General features: G+C 39.8%; 1 protein-coding gene across 3 annotated transcripts in view; it reads right to left on the bottom strand.

Moving 5' to 3' along the window:
* DDC (dopa decarboxylase) overlaps positions 1-16,734 on the bottom strand; it is a 126,382-nt gene that overhangs the window by 18,047 nt on the left and 91,601 nt on the right. For all 3 annotated transcript variants that reach the window (XM_042474619.1, XM_042474621.1, XM_042474620.1), the window contains 2 exons: positions 16,286-16,305; positions 15,126-15,224 (listed from right to left, as the gene is read on the bottom strand). In XM_042474619.1, coding sequence (XP_042330553.1) covers positions 15,126-15,224; positions 16,286-16,305 — 119 coding nt within the window. The remainder of the gene's footprint in view (positions 1-15,125; positions 15,225-16,285; positions 16,306-16,734) is intronic.

Genomic DNA, 16,734 nt, shown 5'->3' with positions numbered 1-16,734 from the left:
GTGAAATGGATGGGGAAAAATTGGTTGGATTACGGAAAGAAATTGAAAAAAAAATTGGTAGAATATAAGGAAATGAAACTATCATGGTCTGTAAGAATAGCATTAGTTAAAATGAAAATTTTACCAAAATTAAATTTTCTATTTAGAATGATACCATTAAAAATATCAGAAGCTGAATTAAATAAGTGACAACAATTAGTAAATGTATATTGTAATGGAGGAAAAAGAACTAGAATAAATAAGCAGGGAAAGGGAGGGTTAGGCCTCTCTAATATAAAGGGATATTATGAGGCTAATTAATTAAGATATGTAAAAGAAGGTACGTTAAGTATATCAGATCTGGACTGGTTAGAAACAGGAAGAGAAGAAATACATATGAAAATAGGGAATATTTAGTAGGAAAGAAATCAAGGAAATTGAGAACCCACTTATGAAAAATATACTAGAAATATAGAACAAATATAAAAAAGAATTATTGAATGAAAACTCATTAATAACACCAATAATAATGGTAAAGGAATTCCCAAAGAACTTAAGGAATCTATTAGATAAAGAATTAAAGGAAAGGAGGATAGATAAAACAGAAAATTGGATAGAATTAAAAATAGGAAGAGAAAACATAAAAGAAAAACTTAAGGGAATAAAAATGTCATGGTTTCATTACATTCAAATAGAACAATGGTTTAAAAATTGGAAGAAAAAGAATATAGAAAAAAGAAAATATACACAATTTGAACAAATAATTCAGAAAGGAAATGTATTAAAGGAAAATGAAAATATGAAAAGAATAACTAGCAAAATTTATAAAATATTAATAGAGAACAAAGCAAAAAAAATAAATCAAAATATTTGGAAAGAGATATGGGAAGAAGAATTAGGATGTAAATTTTGTGAAAATGAATGGAATAAAATTTGGGAACAAAGACATTTGAAAAATCTATCGGTACAAATTAAGGAAAATTATTATAAGCTGATCTGGAAATGGTACTTAACGCCAGTGAGATTACATAACATAGATAAGAATAATTCAAAATACTGTTGGAGAGGATGTAATGAAGTGGGATCATACATACATATGTGGTGGCAATGTAAATATGTAAAAAAAATAGGAAATAGTACTATTAGAAATTGAAAATATTATGGATATAAGAATAGATAGAAAACCAAGTATAGTATTGCTATCACTATATAATGAAGTAAAATGGAAAAAAGAAGAAAGAAGTCTTGTAACAAATTTGCTTATAGCAGCGAGAGTAATCATAGCAAGAAGTTGGAAAATGAAAATAAGTGTGCAACTGTAGGATTGGTATAAAGAAGTCTGGCAAATAGTGATTAATGATAAATTAACATGTAAATTGAAAGTGAAAAAAGGATTATGGAAAAGAAATTATTTTGATGAAATATGGAAAAAATTTATTGGAAAAAGTATTAGGAAAAGAAGATGGAAAATTACCTTCAGGTGATGAATTAAAGTTTTAGTTGGATTATATGGATGAGAATGGCTCTGGGGAAGGGGTGCACTGAGGTGTTTTTAGTATAAAATAAGTAAAGCGTTAAAGCATATTTGGATATGAAGAAATTGTAACATTTTGTATTGTAAAACTTAAAAATATTAAGAAAAAAATAAAAAATAAAAAATAAATAAAAACATTTTCAAAAAGTATTTCAATGACTTGTTCAAATCAAAGGAAATAAAAAGCAAAGAGATAAGGAACTACTTAAAAAGAACTTCCATCCTGCAACAAGTTACCTGCAATACTTGTGGGATGCTTGTCTTCTTGCCTAGGGATGTGGAGAACTTCACCTGCACCAAGTGCAAGTTGGTAGCCCTCTTAGAAGAGAAAGCACAGCAGCTGGAGGCTCAGGTATCTACACTTCAGCATTGTAAGGAACAAGAAGTTTTCCTGAACAGAATGGACCAGATGGTCTTGGATGAGGACAACACAGAGGAAGTTTCTGGGGAGCAAGAGTTCACAGGAAGAAGACAGCTGGAAGAATGTCACACACAGAAGTAGGGAAACCAGGGATCACTCTGTGAGCTAGCAGCTACAGAATCGATTTGAACCTCTCTCTATTATCAGGGATGATGAGGAACAGCAGCAGGGACAGACTTCAGGAACAGAGCAGGGTTGCCTGGGAGTACCACCAAAGGGAACAGCCACTGCTAAGCCTAGGAGGAGGCGTGTGGTGGTGGGGAGGGAATTTCTTGCTAAGGGTACCAGTGGAAAGGAGAATCTAGGCATAGTCAGACATGGATTCTAGACTTTAGGAGAGTGGATTTGAGTAAATTTAGACAAATACTGGGGGTGATCCCATGGTCTGAAATACTAAAAGAGAAGGGAGTTCAAGATGGATGGGAGCTGCTCAAAAGGGAGATATTGAAGGCACAGTTTCAAACAGTTCCAGTAAGGAAGAAAAATGGGAGGTATCTCAAGAAAACAGGATGGATGACTAAGGAACTTTCAACTGAGCTAAGTTTTAAATGGGACATGTATAAGAAATGGAAAATTGGGGAAATCACCAAAAAGGAATTCAAAGAAATAGCTAGCACGTGTTAGGGGTAAAGTCAGAAAAGGTAAAGTGCAGAATGAACTCAGGCTTGCTAAAGAGGTTAAGAAAACAAAAAGGGTTTTTTTGGATATATCCACAGCAAAAGGAAGTAAAGGGAAATGGTAGGGCCACTGCGTGGGAAAGATGGCAAAATGATAATAGGGGACAGAGAAAAGGCAGAATTACTCAATACGTTCTTTGCTTCAATCTTCTCAGAAAAGGCAAAGGGTGCTCAACCTGAGGAAAATGAAGCAGAGGACAGAATAGGGGAAATTCAGCACAGAATAAGTAAAGAGATAGTACAGGAATACCTTGTTAATCTAAATGAATATAAGTCTCCAGGACCAGATGAACTACATCGAAGGGTATTAAAAGAACTGGCAAATGTAATATTCAAGCCATTGGCAATAATATTTGAGAACTCCTGGAGAACAGGAGAAGTACCAGCAGACTGGAGGAGGACAAACGTTGTCCCCATCTTCAAGAAGGGGAAAAAAGAGGAGCCCTGGTGGTGCAGTGGTTAAATGCCTGTACTGCAGCCATTCACTCAAAACCACAAGGTTGTGAGTTCAAGACCAGCAAAAGGGCCCAAACTCAACTCAGGCTTGCATCCTTCCGAGGTCGCTAAAATGAGTACCCAGACTGTTGGGGGCAAATTAGCTTACTTGCTAATTAGCTTACTTGCTGTTCACCGCTATGATCTTTGGAATAGTGGTATATAAATAAAACAAATTATTATTAATTATTATGTAAAGAGGATGAGTGACACATGGTTTGAAAGTAGAACATATGAAAAGTATCTAAGGCCTAAAGCAGACAGGCCAAATAAAGCAGCTTCTGGCTGCTTTGAGGGCATGGCATTTATACAATGCATGCCCACAAAGCGGCCTGAACCCTCTCTGAGGCCAGCCAAAGACACTAGAAAAAGGAGCGGTAAAAAGCCACTCCTGCTGGTGGCCTGTTCAAGACTGCGGCAGTGACCAGCCTCAGGACCATGGCATCCAGTCACCACAGTCCCGGAGTGATCTGGGTGGGAGCAGCCTCTGGCTGCTCCTTTTGCCTCACCTGCTTGACCACTAAGAGTCTTAGTAGACCACAAGGAAAACATGAGCCAACAGTGTGAGGCAGCAGCCAAAAAAAGCCAGTGCAATTTAGGACAGCATCTACAATTAAATATCTGCAGTGATGTCACGTAGAAGATGGAGCATGATTGTTTTTTGCTACTCCAGGGAGCAAAACACAAACTAGTGGATTGAAATCAAAAGAAAAGAAATTCCACTAAAATATTAGAATGGCTTTTTTTTTTAAAGGAAAAAAAGGAAAAAACTCTAAGAGCTGTTTGACTGGGCTTTGGAGGATGATCAAATCTCCATTTTGGGAAGGCTTTAAGCAGAAGTCTTATGAGAATCTTTCAGAGATGTTTAGCTGGATATTCCTGCATGGCAGGGGTTTGGAGCCTGTGTATTATTATTATTATTATTATTATTATTATTATTATTATTATTATTTTCTTATATCCTGCTTCCCTCCCAATATACTCAAGGCAGTACCTTCCAATTCGAAGATTCTGTTTTTGTAATCTTTGAAGGGAGGCAAAATGACCTTGACAGTTTGCAAGCTGGGCCAAAACTAACAAAACCTATTTGAAAAAGGGATAAACTTCAAAAGGGATTTCTTTCCAGTACTGTCCATGTTTAAAAGTTCTTAAGTCTGTTTTCTGCCCTTGGGTCAAGATTTGTAGAGCTGCTGGCCAATGAATAATAATATCATGATCATGAATCTAGTATAATTATTTATAATTATAATTAGCCACTGGGGGGCATCAAGGATCTTGGACTGTACTGCTGTAAAGGAAGAAATATGCTTTCTCTGTACATGTAACAAGAAACTTTACAGCCCTATCTTCTACATGTTTACCCAGAAATCAGTGGCTCAATACTTACTTCCAAGCAGAGATGTGCAAATTTCTCCCAATTTGCTTCAGAGACCAATAGGTTATTAGAGGAGAAAAATGAGGACTTAATTGGAAAAGTAATTCCAAAAATTGTTTAATTTTTAGACAAAGAAGTTAAGACTTTTGAATTTGAGATTGATAAATTGTACCATGTTAATTCCCAAATAGCTAAACAAAGGGGCCTACCGAGGGACGTGGTTGTCCATTTTGTAAGAAAACAGTCTTGAGATCGATTTCTAAATATACACAATGAATCACCATTTCAATATGAAGGACAAGATTTGAAAGTTTTAAAAGACATTCCTGCTACATTGCTACGAAAGAGGAGGGAACAAACAAATCTAACTATGATGTTAAGGAGAGAAAAGGTACAATATCGGTCCGAACTTCCTGAAGGTTTGATTTTTTGGTGGATGAAAAAAAGGGTGAAGATATCTACTCTTGAACAGGCTAGAATGTTATTGAGGGGAAAAAATTGAAAGAAAACAGGCAGAAGAAAAACAACCAGATAACCCAAACCCAGAACAAGAAGAAGAAGAGGAAGAAAAAGATGAGGAAGAAGGTAATGAATTAGGAGCCACAGCAGCCATATCAGAGAGACTAATAATCAAAAAGAACCAGAGAAGATGAAGATGGGATATCAGATGAAGGAGAAGATGACCAGCTCAACCTTGTCCCAGAAGACCTGTTGAAAGACCTGGATTATCAAACAGATGATCCAACTGGAGTTGGGGAAATTGAGGAGTTAATAGGAGAACACAAGGAGTTCCTGGAGGAATATTTTGATAACTGATAAATAAATTACTGATTTTTTAGTTTCTCTGATATATCATGGGTCCATGCGAAACTTTGAAATTCAGGACATTAAATGCCCAGGGTATGAATACCCCTCAAAAAAGAAAAAAAAAGATTTTTTACTATCTACAAAAGCTAAATTTAGATGTGTGTTGTTTGCAGGAAACGAGAATAAGAGATAGGGGCACTAAACGTCTACGCTGTGTTAAACTAGGCCAAGAGTTTGTAGTGTCCTCTAAGTTCAAAAAGAAAGGTGTGGTAATATATATTAATGCTAAATATGTAGCGAGGAAAATTTGTGATGATTATGAAGGACACTATCTAATTGTTGAAATGGAATACAATGCCCAAAAGATACTACTGATTGGAATATATGGCCCTTTGGATTATAAAGGCAATTTTTATAAAAAAAAACTAAAGGAGAAAATGATTTCAATGGATTATGACACTATAATTATGATAGGGGATTAGAATGAGGTGGTGGACCCTAAATTGGATAGAGCATCGGATAAAGTACTGAAGAAAAAACAAGGGAGACTACCTAAAGATTTTTTTTTTTTTGATTTAGTAGAATTAGCAGTTTTACAAGACCCCTGGCGAGTTAAATATGGAAATGCTAAAGATTTTACTTTTTTCTGGCCTGACATCCCCACCCCTGGCTCCTGGTGACCTTCCTTCCGAGGCGGCCCCCTGAGCCCCGGCAGAGGCTGGCCTGGCTCCCCTTGCCCCCTCCTCACAGAACAGACTTTCTTCTGGTATTGCCTCCTCTGGTAGATCTGTGCCCCCCCCCTCACGTCTGGGTCTGTGGGTCCCTAAAGCGTGACTGGTGTCTGATTGCCAGTCCTCTGGGGAGGGCGCAGCAGGGGAACCAGCCAGCAGGTCATGGGGCAGTCAAGCAGCTGCTGGGACAGGAGAAAGACCCGTAAGGGGGGGTTACCTGGGAAAGAGCTGCCCCGGAAAGAGCCAGCGACAACAAAGGAGGAGGTCTTGCCTGGAATGCAGAATTCAAATCCTTGCTCACACAGCCCTGGAAACCCACTGCATGGCTTTGGCTGAGTCACGCTCTCTTAGCCTCAGAGGAAGGTCATGGATAGCATGTTCCTCCTCCTCCTCCGCCCCCACTTGCACAGGTTTGTCAAAAGTCCGGGCTGCCACTTACGTCACATCGATGATTGACAGGCATTTCAATCGGCACAACTAGTGGGGATGACAACTGTGCCAAAAAAGAGATTACACTGAGGTAAGAGAAAGATTACTCCATAATGGGAATGAGGGACCTTTTGGATTTCCAACACAGAATGAGGGCAAATCAGGAAGCAATTTAAATCCTAAGTGGGAATGACCCCAAAGACTAAAATGCCAACCAAACATTCACTATATCTCTTTTAAAAATATTCTACTAACAAGTATATCAAATAAATGAACAGAGAGATACACAAAATAAGAATAAGAATAATGAGATAATTTACTCAGCTTCAGTGACTTAAAAAAATCCCTCCCCTTAAGCCAGGAGCATGCAATGAACAGCATCCTCCCAAATCCAGCTCTCACTTCACATTTCCATTTCAATTTTGTTATATGGGGGTAGTTAGTTTTCCTCCATTCCTTGAAGCTTCCAGGACGACTAATTGACTCATTTGGGACATTTTGCTTTCAAAAATGTAGGGGGAAATTTGGGTCTACATTGTCTTTGGGGAGGTCATAGAATCACTGAATCATAGAATTGGAAGAGACCACAAGGGCCATCCAGTTCAACCTCATTCTGCCATGGAGGAACCCTCGATCAAAGCATCTCCGACAAATGGCCATCCAGCCTCTGCTTAAAGACCTCCAAGGATTGAGACTCCACTACACTGCGAGTAAGTGTGTTCCACTGTCGAACAGCCCTTACTGTCAGGAAGTTCCTGCTAATGTTGATGTGGAATCTCTTTTCCTGTAGCTTGCATCCATTGATCCGGGTCCTATTCTCTGGAGCAGCAGAAAACAAGCTTGCTCCCTCCTCAATATGACATTCCATCAAATATTTAAACAGGGCTATCATATCACCTCTTAACCTTCTCTTCTCCAGGCTAAACATCCCCAGCTCCCTAGGTGGTTCCTCATAGGACATGGTTTTCAGACCCTTCACCATTTTATTCGACTCCTTTGGACACACTCCAGTTTCTCAATGTCCCTTTTGAATTGTGGTGCCCAGAACTGGACACAATATTCCAGTTTAGGACCTGACCAAAGCAGAATACAGTGGCACTATTACTTCTCTTGATCTAGACACTATACTTTTATTGATGCAGTCTAAAATTGCATTGGCCTTTTTAGCTGCCGCATCACACTGTTGACTCATGTTCAACTTGTGGTCTACTATGACTCCTAGATCCCTTTCACATGTAGTCTCCTTCACCCAGGTGTCGCCCATCCTATATCTGTGCATTTCATTTTTCCGCCCTAAGTGCAGTATTTTACATTTCTCCATGTTGAATTTCATTTTGTTTTCTAGTCTATTCAGGTCATTTTGAATTTTGATTGTGTCTTCTGAGGTATTAGCTATTCCTCCTAATTTGGTGTCATCTGCAAATTTAATAGGTATACTCCCAGTTCTGTCATCCAAGTCACTGATAAAGATTTTGAGTTGCACTGGGCCCAGAACAGAGCCTTGTGGGACCCCACTGGTCACTTCTCCCAAAGATGAAAAGGAGCCATTTTCCAGCACCCTTTGGGTTCGACCGGTCAACCAATTACAAATCCATGTAACAGTTACCTTGTCAAAGGCCTTACTGAAATCAAGATATACTATATCCACAGCATTCCATTCATCTACCAAACTGGTAATTTTATCAAAGAAAGAGATAAGACTTGTTTCTCTGAAACCCATGTTAACTTTTTGTAATTATGGCATTGCGTTCTAGATGTTCACAGACTCTCTGTTTAATGATCTTCTCTAGAATCTTTCCTGGTATTGATGTCAGACTAACTGGACAATAATTGTTGAGATCTTTTTCAGGGACGTAGCCAGGATTTTAGGAAGGGGGGGGGTCCAGACTAAGTGCCACTATTATAATGCGGCTTGGGTGCGGCAGCGCAGCAGCACACACCATTCATTTTTCTAATGGAAGGGGGGTCCAGCTACGTCCCTGAACAACGTAATGCTTATGTCAGAGTTATTATTATATATTAAAACGTAAAACTAACTTAGCCTCTCACTGACCAGTTGATAAACCAGTATATTTTATTACACTATAGATTTACAATTTCTTGTAATTGTGAGTACAGTAATAAAAGACTTCAAAAGATTAAAATAGAATTCTTCCACTACAAATAATTTTATTTCTATATGCCAATTTGATAACTTTCACTTCTTTTCCTATAATGAAGTTGTGATACATTTAATGTGCTTACCTCTTTTAGTTTGCTGTCAGAACTTATTTTCTTTCTGATCACAAACACATCCATCTTGAACACTCAATATAAAAACTGTTAAACTATTTTAATATCACATCACTTAGAAAAACATACGATGTGGTTATGCAACAAACATGGCAGGTCAGCAATAATGCACTGGATATCATTAAAACATAAACCAGACAGTCCAACAGGCCAACAGGCCAAGGAATGAAGAGGGGAAAGATGTATGTCCTCCAGTGGAATTCCTGGCTGCAGTGTATGTTTGTACCATACAGTTCCCAGAATTCCCTAGCACTGAGCCAGGGCAGTCTGAAAGCAGTCTCAAATTAGTTTATTGCTGCAGGTTGGCTTAATAAAGTTACTGCAAAAGTATGGGTTTTGGAATTTGTCATGTAAGACCCACAAGGTAAAATTTGTTGTAGTGGTTTGAGTGTTGGACTATGACTGTGAAGTCTGGAGATCAGGGTTTGATTTCCAGCTCAGCCATGAAACCCAGTGTGTGACCTTGGGGAGTAAGTCACACTCTCTCAGCTTCAGAGGAAGGCAATGGCACAGCTCTTCTGAACAAATCTTGCCAAGGAAACCCCAGGATAGGTTCATCTTAGGGTTGCCATAAGTTGGAAAGGGCTTGAAGGCACAAACAACAACAACAACAACCCAGATCACAATGCACTGTAATGGAACTATATTCTGTTTTAACTTTAGCAGTGGCAACACTGTGAGCAACTACACTGTAGAAATAATGCAGTTTGACACCACTTTTAACTTCTAGGACTACAAAAAAAAAACAACCCTGGGATTTGTAGTTTTGTGAGGCACCAGTACTCTTTTACAAAGAAAAAAAACGCTTGTAAAAATACAAATCCCAGGATTCCACAGAATTGAGCTACAACACTTAAAGTGGTGTCAAAGTGTATTATATCAACAGTGTAGATTCCCCCATGCTATAGAATTCTGGGCTTTGTAGTTTGGTGAGAGGGGCATTTGGAAAGCTCAGCCAGAGATAGCGAGATGGGGGAGGTCACTGAACTACAACACCCATAATCCCACAGCACGTTGCCATGACAATCACTCTATAACAGTGTGATAAACTATTCAAGTTGCAGTGAGTGGCTATTGATGAAGGAAAGGGGTGACCTTTGCCAAGCGCCGCCTTTTCATTGGTGCTTTCCTTCCTCGCACTGACGGGCGCTCTGTCCAATCACAGGCAGGAGCGCAAGGGACTCAGGCAGGGTAGGCATTTCCATAAGAAACTGACCACCGTCACTCTCTTCTCATATCCAAACAGAGCCCCTGCCAGAGCCATCCTCTTTTAAAGTGCCTTGATTCACATTTGCCAGTTCTTTTAATACTCTTTGATGTAGTTCATCTTGTCCTGGAGATTTATATTCATTTAGATTAACAAGGTATCCCTGTACTATCTCTTTGCTTATTCTGTGCTGAATTTCCCCTATTGTGTCATCTGCTCCATTTTCCTCAGGTTGAGCACTCTTTTCCTTTCCTAAGAACACTAAGGCAAAGAAGGTGTTGAGTAATTCTGCCTTTTCTCTGTTCCCTGTTAGCTTTTTTCCATCTTCTCCACGCAGTGGCCCTACCATTTCCTTTTACTTCCTTTTGCTGTGGACATATCCAAAAAAGCCCTTTTTGTTTTCTTAACCTCTCTAGCAAGCTTGAATTCATTCTGCACTTTAGCTTTTCTGACTTTACCCCTACACGTGCTAGCTATTTCTTTGAATTCCGTTTCAGTGATTTCCCCCTCTTTCCATTTCTTACACATGTTCCGTTTAAAACTTAGCTCAGTTGAAAGTTCCTTAGTCATCCATCCTGGCTTCTTGAGACACCTCCCATTTTTCTTCCTCACTGGAACTGTTTGAAATTGTGCCTTCAGTATCTCCTTTTTGAGAAACTCCCATCCTACCTGAACTCCCTTCTCTTTTAGTATTTCTGATCAGGATCACCCTCAGTACTTCTCTAAGTTTACTGAAATCCACTCTCCTAAAGTCTAGACTGTGTGTCTGACTATGCCTGGCTTCTCCTTTCCACTGTATAACAATCTCCAGTAGAACATGGTCACTTCCGCTTAATAATAATAATAATAATAATAATAATAATAATAATAAATTTTATTTATATTTCCTGCCTCTCCCTGAGGATCGAGGCAGGATTACAGCAAAAAATTGAACAATACAAAATGCAAATATGTTACCTAAAAATACAAACAATAAAACGGTCAGCAATATTGCTACCAATCATTAAATCATATGTCTGTTCCCATACTATTGAGTTGGAAGTGGGGGTGTTCTTTAGGATCAATTATAGCAGATCAAATGCATAGGACCGCCAGAAGAGATCCGTCTTAAGTGCCATCTTAAAGGCTTCCAGTGTAGTAATAAGGCGGATCTCTTCCGGCAAGTTGTTCTATAGTTCAGGGGCTGCGGATGTGAAAGATTTATGAGAAGTTGTAACTAATCTGGTTTTCATGTATTCCAGTAGTTTCTTCCTTGATATTCTAAGAATGTAGGGCAGATTGTGTAGGGAGAGGCGTTCCCTTAAGTAACTTGGACCCAAGCCATGTAGGGCTTTAAAAGTAATGACCAACACTTTGTATTGCACCCGGAAGCTGATCGTCAGCCAATGTAAAGATTTTAATATTGGAGTGATATGGTCTGATCTAGATGTTCCTGTGACCAATCTGGCTGCAGCTTTTTGGATCAATTGAAGCTTCTGAACTTGGTACAAAGGTAGCCCCATGTAAAGCAATCGAAGTTGGTACCAAGCACTCCTAGTCACCACCTCCACATGAGATGAAAACTGTAGAAACGAGTCCACTGCCAAACTGAAAACTTCATCCTTTAGGGGAAGTGTGACCCTGTCCAGGATTGGTTGACAAATTTCCATCCCTGGACCACGGGTACCTAAATCAAGCACCTCCGTTTTCTCTGGATTCAACTTGAGTTTGTTTTCCCTCATCCAGCCTATTACTGACTCAAGGCAGGCATTTAGAGGAGAGATGCCATCCTTGGTCACTGCAGCAGTCAGAAACACAGAGAAGTAGATTTGGCTGTCCTCAGCGTACTGATAACACCCCACCCAATGTCTCCAGATGATCTCTCCCAGCGGCTTCGTGTAAATGTTAAACAGCATGGGAGACAGAATAGTGACCTGAGGGACACCAGATGTCAACTCTCTTTTATGAGAGCAGCTGTCTCCCAGCATAACTATCTGGAATCTGCCTGAGAGTTAGGACCTGAACCACTGCAACGCAGTGCCCCTGATACCTAACTCCCTCAGGTGTTCCAGAAGGATACCATGGTCTATGGAATCAAAAGTTGCTGAGATGTCCAAGAGCACCAACAAGGTCAAACTTCCCCTGTCGATGCCCAAACAGAGCTCATCGACCAAGGTGACCATGGCAGTCTCAATTCCATATCCCGCCCTGAAGCCGGTTTGAAATGGGTCTAGATAATTGGCTTCATTCAAGACAGTCTGAAGGCAACTGCCCTCTCGATCACCTTGCCCAAGAATGGTAGTAAGGAGACTGGTCTATAATTATTTCTTATCAGGGGATCTAGGGAGGATTTTTTCAAGAGTGATTTAACCACTGCTTGTTTAAGCTTGGTTGGAAATTTCCCCTCCCTAAGGGATGCGTTAATTATAGACTGAAGTAAAGTTGTTACTGCATCCCCTCCCTGAGCTGTCAGCCAAGATGGGCAGGGATCGAGGGGGCACGTTGTCCTCCTTACACTTCCAAGAAGTTTGTCCACGTCACTGGTATTTACAAACTCAAATTGATCCAGTCTAACATAGTCCACACAGTCACTGGATACCTCTCTTATAGTTTCTGTTGTAATACCAGCATCAAAATCAGCCCTTAACTGAGAGATTTTATCAGCAAAGAAATAATTAAATAGGTAACAGCAGGCTTTAGTTGGTTCTAAAAGAGGGTTCAGGGTGGGAGATCGCTGGGTTAACCCTTTAACCACCGTGAACAGCTCTGCTGGACGAGACTCTGCTGATGCAATACGAGCAGCATAGAGCAAGTTCTTTGATCCATCTATTGCCACTCCATAGGAATCAAGAAGAGTCTCTTGTCAGATATCCAGGGATGTTTCCGTCAGTGGCGTTCTAGTCATTGCACGGCTCGCTTCATTTTCTGGAGATCTTGGGTGTACCATGGTTTTTTATTAGAAGCGGGCCGGAAAGGACACTTGGGAGCGATAATGTCTATAGCCCTGGTAAGGTTGTTATTCCAGGTATCAACCAAGGCTTCGACAGAATCATTGTCATTCCCAACCATAAAACCCTCTAGGGCTTCTTGGAACCTTTTGGGTTCCATCAGCCTTCAAGGGCAAACCATTCTAATAGGTCCTCCACCCCCTAGGGGGATCTGAGTAGTAGCCTTCATTCCCACCTTGACCAAAAAATTGTCCATCCATGACTGGGCGGAGATTTCAATTACCTCCGCCCACTGATGTTCCTGATCCATAATAAAGACTACATCGAGTGTGTTACCAGCACAATGTGTTGGACCCAAGACTATTTGGAACAGGCCCATGGCAGTCATGGATGCCATGAACTCCCGAGCTGCACCTGTTAGATCTAATGAGCCAGCCTTGAAGGGGATGTTGAGGTCCCCCAGGATGAGTAGCCTGGGGGACTCCAACACTAGCTCCGAGACCAGGAGCGTCACTCGCCTAGGGGGTCTGTTAGGCAATGGGGTGGACTGTAGACCAACAGGATCCCCAGACTGTCCCTAGCCTTCAGGGTCAGGTAAATACACTCAGTGTGATCCATTTTCTGGATAGGTTTCTTGGTCAGGGTGAAGATGGATTTGTGGACCGAGGCCACTCCTCCCCCCCGTCCACTTTCCCTCACCTGTTATTTGACAGTGGACCTAGCTGGGAGTGCCTTAGCCCAGGTCACACTGCTATCATCTCCCAGCCAGGTTTCCTGAAAGCATGCCAGATTGGCGTTTTCATCTTCCAAGAGATCGTATACTATGTGGGATTTATTTCTAACCAACCTGGCATTGCAAAGGAGCAGTGTGAGGGTCTGTGGTATGGCCGGGTCGACCCTTGGTTCTATTTCCCCCATCCATAATTCCAGTTCCCTTCCCTTTCCCATCTACCCCTATCAAAAGATATACCAACATGAATGGTATCAATATATGAAATATCAGACTTGACAGTTACATGGTCTGATTTCTGGTTTTCAATGGAACCATTTCAGGAATATGGGCAGATTAACGTTCAATCATTAGTTTTTATTTATCTGGTTCCTGTTAAATAAGCTGTTTAGTCTCGTTCCAGTTCAATATTGATTGTTCCAAGAGCTAGTAGGGATGGGAGGAATAGATGTTATTTTAGCTCCACTTCCTGATTTTATCACAATAATCACCCTCTTTAGTTCAATATAAATATAGGGATCGAGGCTGATTTTCTCTTTTTCCCTTAAAAAGCCCCTCCTCTCTCCTATACCTCCAAAGTTCACTGTGCAATACGTTGTTCCAGCGCTATTGCTTGGGCAGTTAAGGGCAGTTGGAGGGGAGGGTGAACCGGGAGGCCGGCTTTTGAGGATGCTGCTCCCACCGGCGCCACTCCCACTGGCGCCCCTCCCTTCTCTTTGTCCTCCGCTCAGCTGGGCTGAGTCCAGTGCTGGGGCTCACAGGTCTTTCTAGGGGCCTTAGGAGCTGAAGTTCTTAAGGCCCTTCTCCCTTGCTACAGCCCTTAAGGCAGAGTCCAGCTCTGGGGCTCACAGGTCTTTCCAGGGGTCTTGGAAGCTGGAGTTGATCCCATCACTTGCACCCCATTAACCAAGTCATCCTTGTTGGTTAGGTTCAGATCTAAAATAGCTGATTCCCTTGTTGCCTCTTCCATTGTAGACAGGGCGGGCACAAAAACGGGATAAGGATACATGGAGCCCACCCACATACACAAAGCTATAAGCATTATGATTGGAGAGCATTGGTGAGATTCGTGTCGCAGAGCAAGTTCCACTCTCGTTCCATTTAAGATTTGCTCAATTTTTATTATTCAAATTCCTGTGCATTTTGGGGGGCATTTCTCATAACAGTTTTTCCTGATATACATATTTTATGAGCAAATTTTTCTAATTAAATGCCTTTCTGTAATGCCATTTTTATTAATATAGACACATTCATACTCATTTTTGTTGAAGAACATTATTTCAAAATTCAGGAAATGTACAGAAAATAATGCATTTTCTGTGCAGAAAATAATATTTTTAAGCAAAAATATATATTGCACTGAAAATGCTGTTTTCTGAATAAAAATAATTACATATAAAAGATTCTCATCTGTCTAGGATTTTTCTCACCAGGGTTTCTTAACACTCAAGAAATACATTTTCTCACTATTTTTGAATATTCTTTCCATCCTGGATTCAATGTTAAAATAAAATAGTTCACCTTCCTGATGTATTCCTGCAGTCCTTTCACACCATACATTCGAAACACAAACCACAGTTTCAAGGAACGGAATCGTCGTCCCAGAGGGATCTGCCAGTGCTGTGAGTAAGAAAATAACGTATTATTAATGCAAAAAAGAATATAAATCAAAATATAAACTGTGTGCGCATTTTCAGACTTCTCAATAACCATGAGCATTAGAATTATATTAGAAAACAATGAAATGGTCAAGAAACCAAATCTTATATTCATAACAGAAAGACGTGTGTACAAAGGGGTATTGTAATACCTTTGAAATTAACTGAGAGAAAGTAATTTGTCACATAAGCTTTTGTGGACTGAGACTACTAAATCAGATGCATGGAGTGATGTGTTTATGGACATTTATGCCAATGAATGAACATATTTGTGTTGTGCATGAATAGTAATAGAAATGCAAAACTTGAGGTATGGTAATGAGGTGTCAGGTTCAGTTTTAATGATGGTTGTTGGGAGGGAGGATTGATTAGATACTGTGATACTAAAGTCCAGTTGATTAGATATTGTGATACAAATAGCAATCAGGTATTCTTATATTAGAACAACAAATACTATTGGGCACAGAGACTGGCTTATTTGCCCAATATAGAGTGCTGAAGGGCATTGTTGATAGAGGATGGCTGAGCAAGTGAAAGTACCTCTAATGCTGTGGGTGATGAGATTAGATCTTGTGATGATGACGTTTACTGAAGAGATATATGGACCGAATTGGTATCTGGGATTGTAGCAATGGCTGAAGGCAAGGTCAGAAATATGTATGTATATAAAAAATGGCCTGCTATCCCTGCCTATTATTTACAATAAATTTTAAGTTATTCGGAGAATTAAAAAATACAAATACTGTAGTATACAGTATATACTGCCAGCATGGCATAGTGGTTTGGGTGTTGGACTATGACTCTGGAAACCAGCATTCATATCCCAGTTTAGCCATGTAAACCCACTGGGTGGCCTTGGACAAGTCACACACTCTCGGCTTCAGAGGATGGCAATGGCAAACACCCTCTGAAGAAAGTTGCCATTCACTTTACGGTCACCATAAGTCAGAAATGAATTGATGGCACACAACAACAACATTCAGCATAGATATGTTGATATTCTTCTGGGAAAACTGTACTTACCCTATAATCTGTTATATGTCCTGTAAGTTGAAAGGGAAAAATATAATTTAATAATATATAACATGTATTAATTGCAGTGCCCTATTGTGATTACTTCAAGTACCTAAATTGTTTTCATCATGAAAATAAAATAAAATAAGAGAACAACTATGTTCTCTTATTTCACATCTTTTTTATTTTTTTACTTTTGACTTCATGTATTTTTCTATATATCTTAAAGTAGCACCAAATCCTATAACTCCCTTAATTCAGAAAATCAAGGCTTTAGTGGTAAACTCAGAAAATTTTTATTCAGGAACTATAAGTGTACACTCAGGGATGTTCATTGTCAGAATTATATAGCAAGTATTTGCGAGGCCTAATTAAAACACACACAATTTCAAATCACTGGTGGGCTGTTTTCTAATTTGTTACAAAACAAAACAAACTCATTCCTCTCATTTTCTATA

The sequence above is a fragment of the Sceloporus undulatus genome, chromosome 6 (genome assembly GCF_019175285.1).
Source record: "Sceloporus undulatus isolate JIND9_A2432 ecotype Alabama chromosome 6, SceUnd_v1.1, whole genome shotgun sequence".
Classification (NCBI taxonomy): Eukaryota; Metazoa; Chordata; class Lepidosauria; order Squamata; family Phrynosomatidae; genus Sceloporus; species Sceloporus undulatus.
The sequence above is the reverse complement of the archived record's forward strand: the minus strand, read 5'-3'. Positions and strand labels throughout refer to the sequence as shown.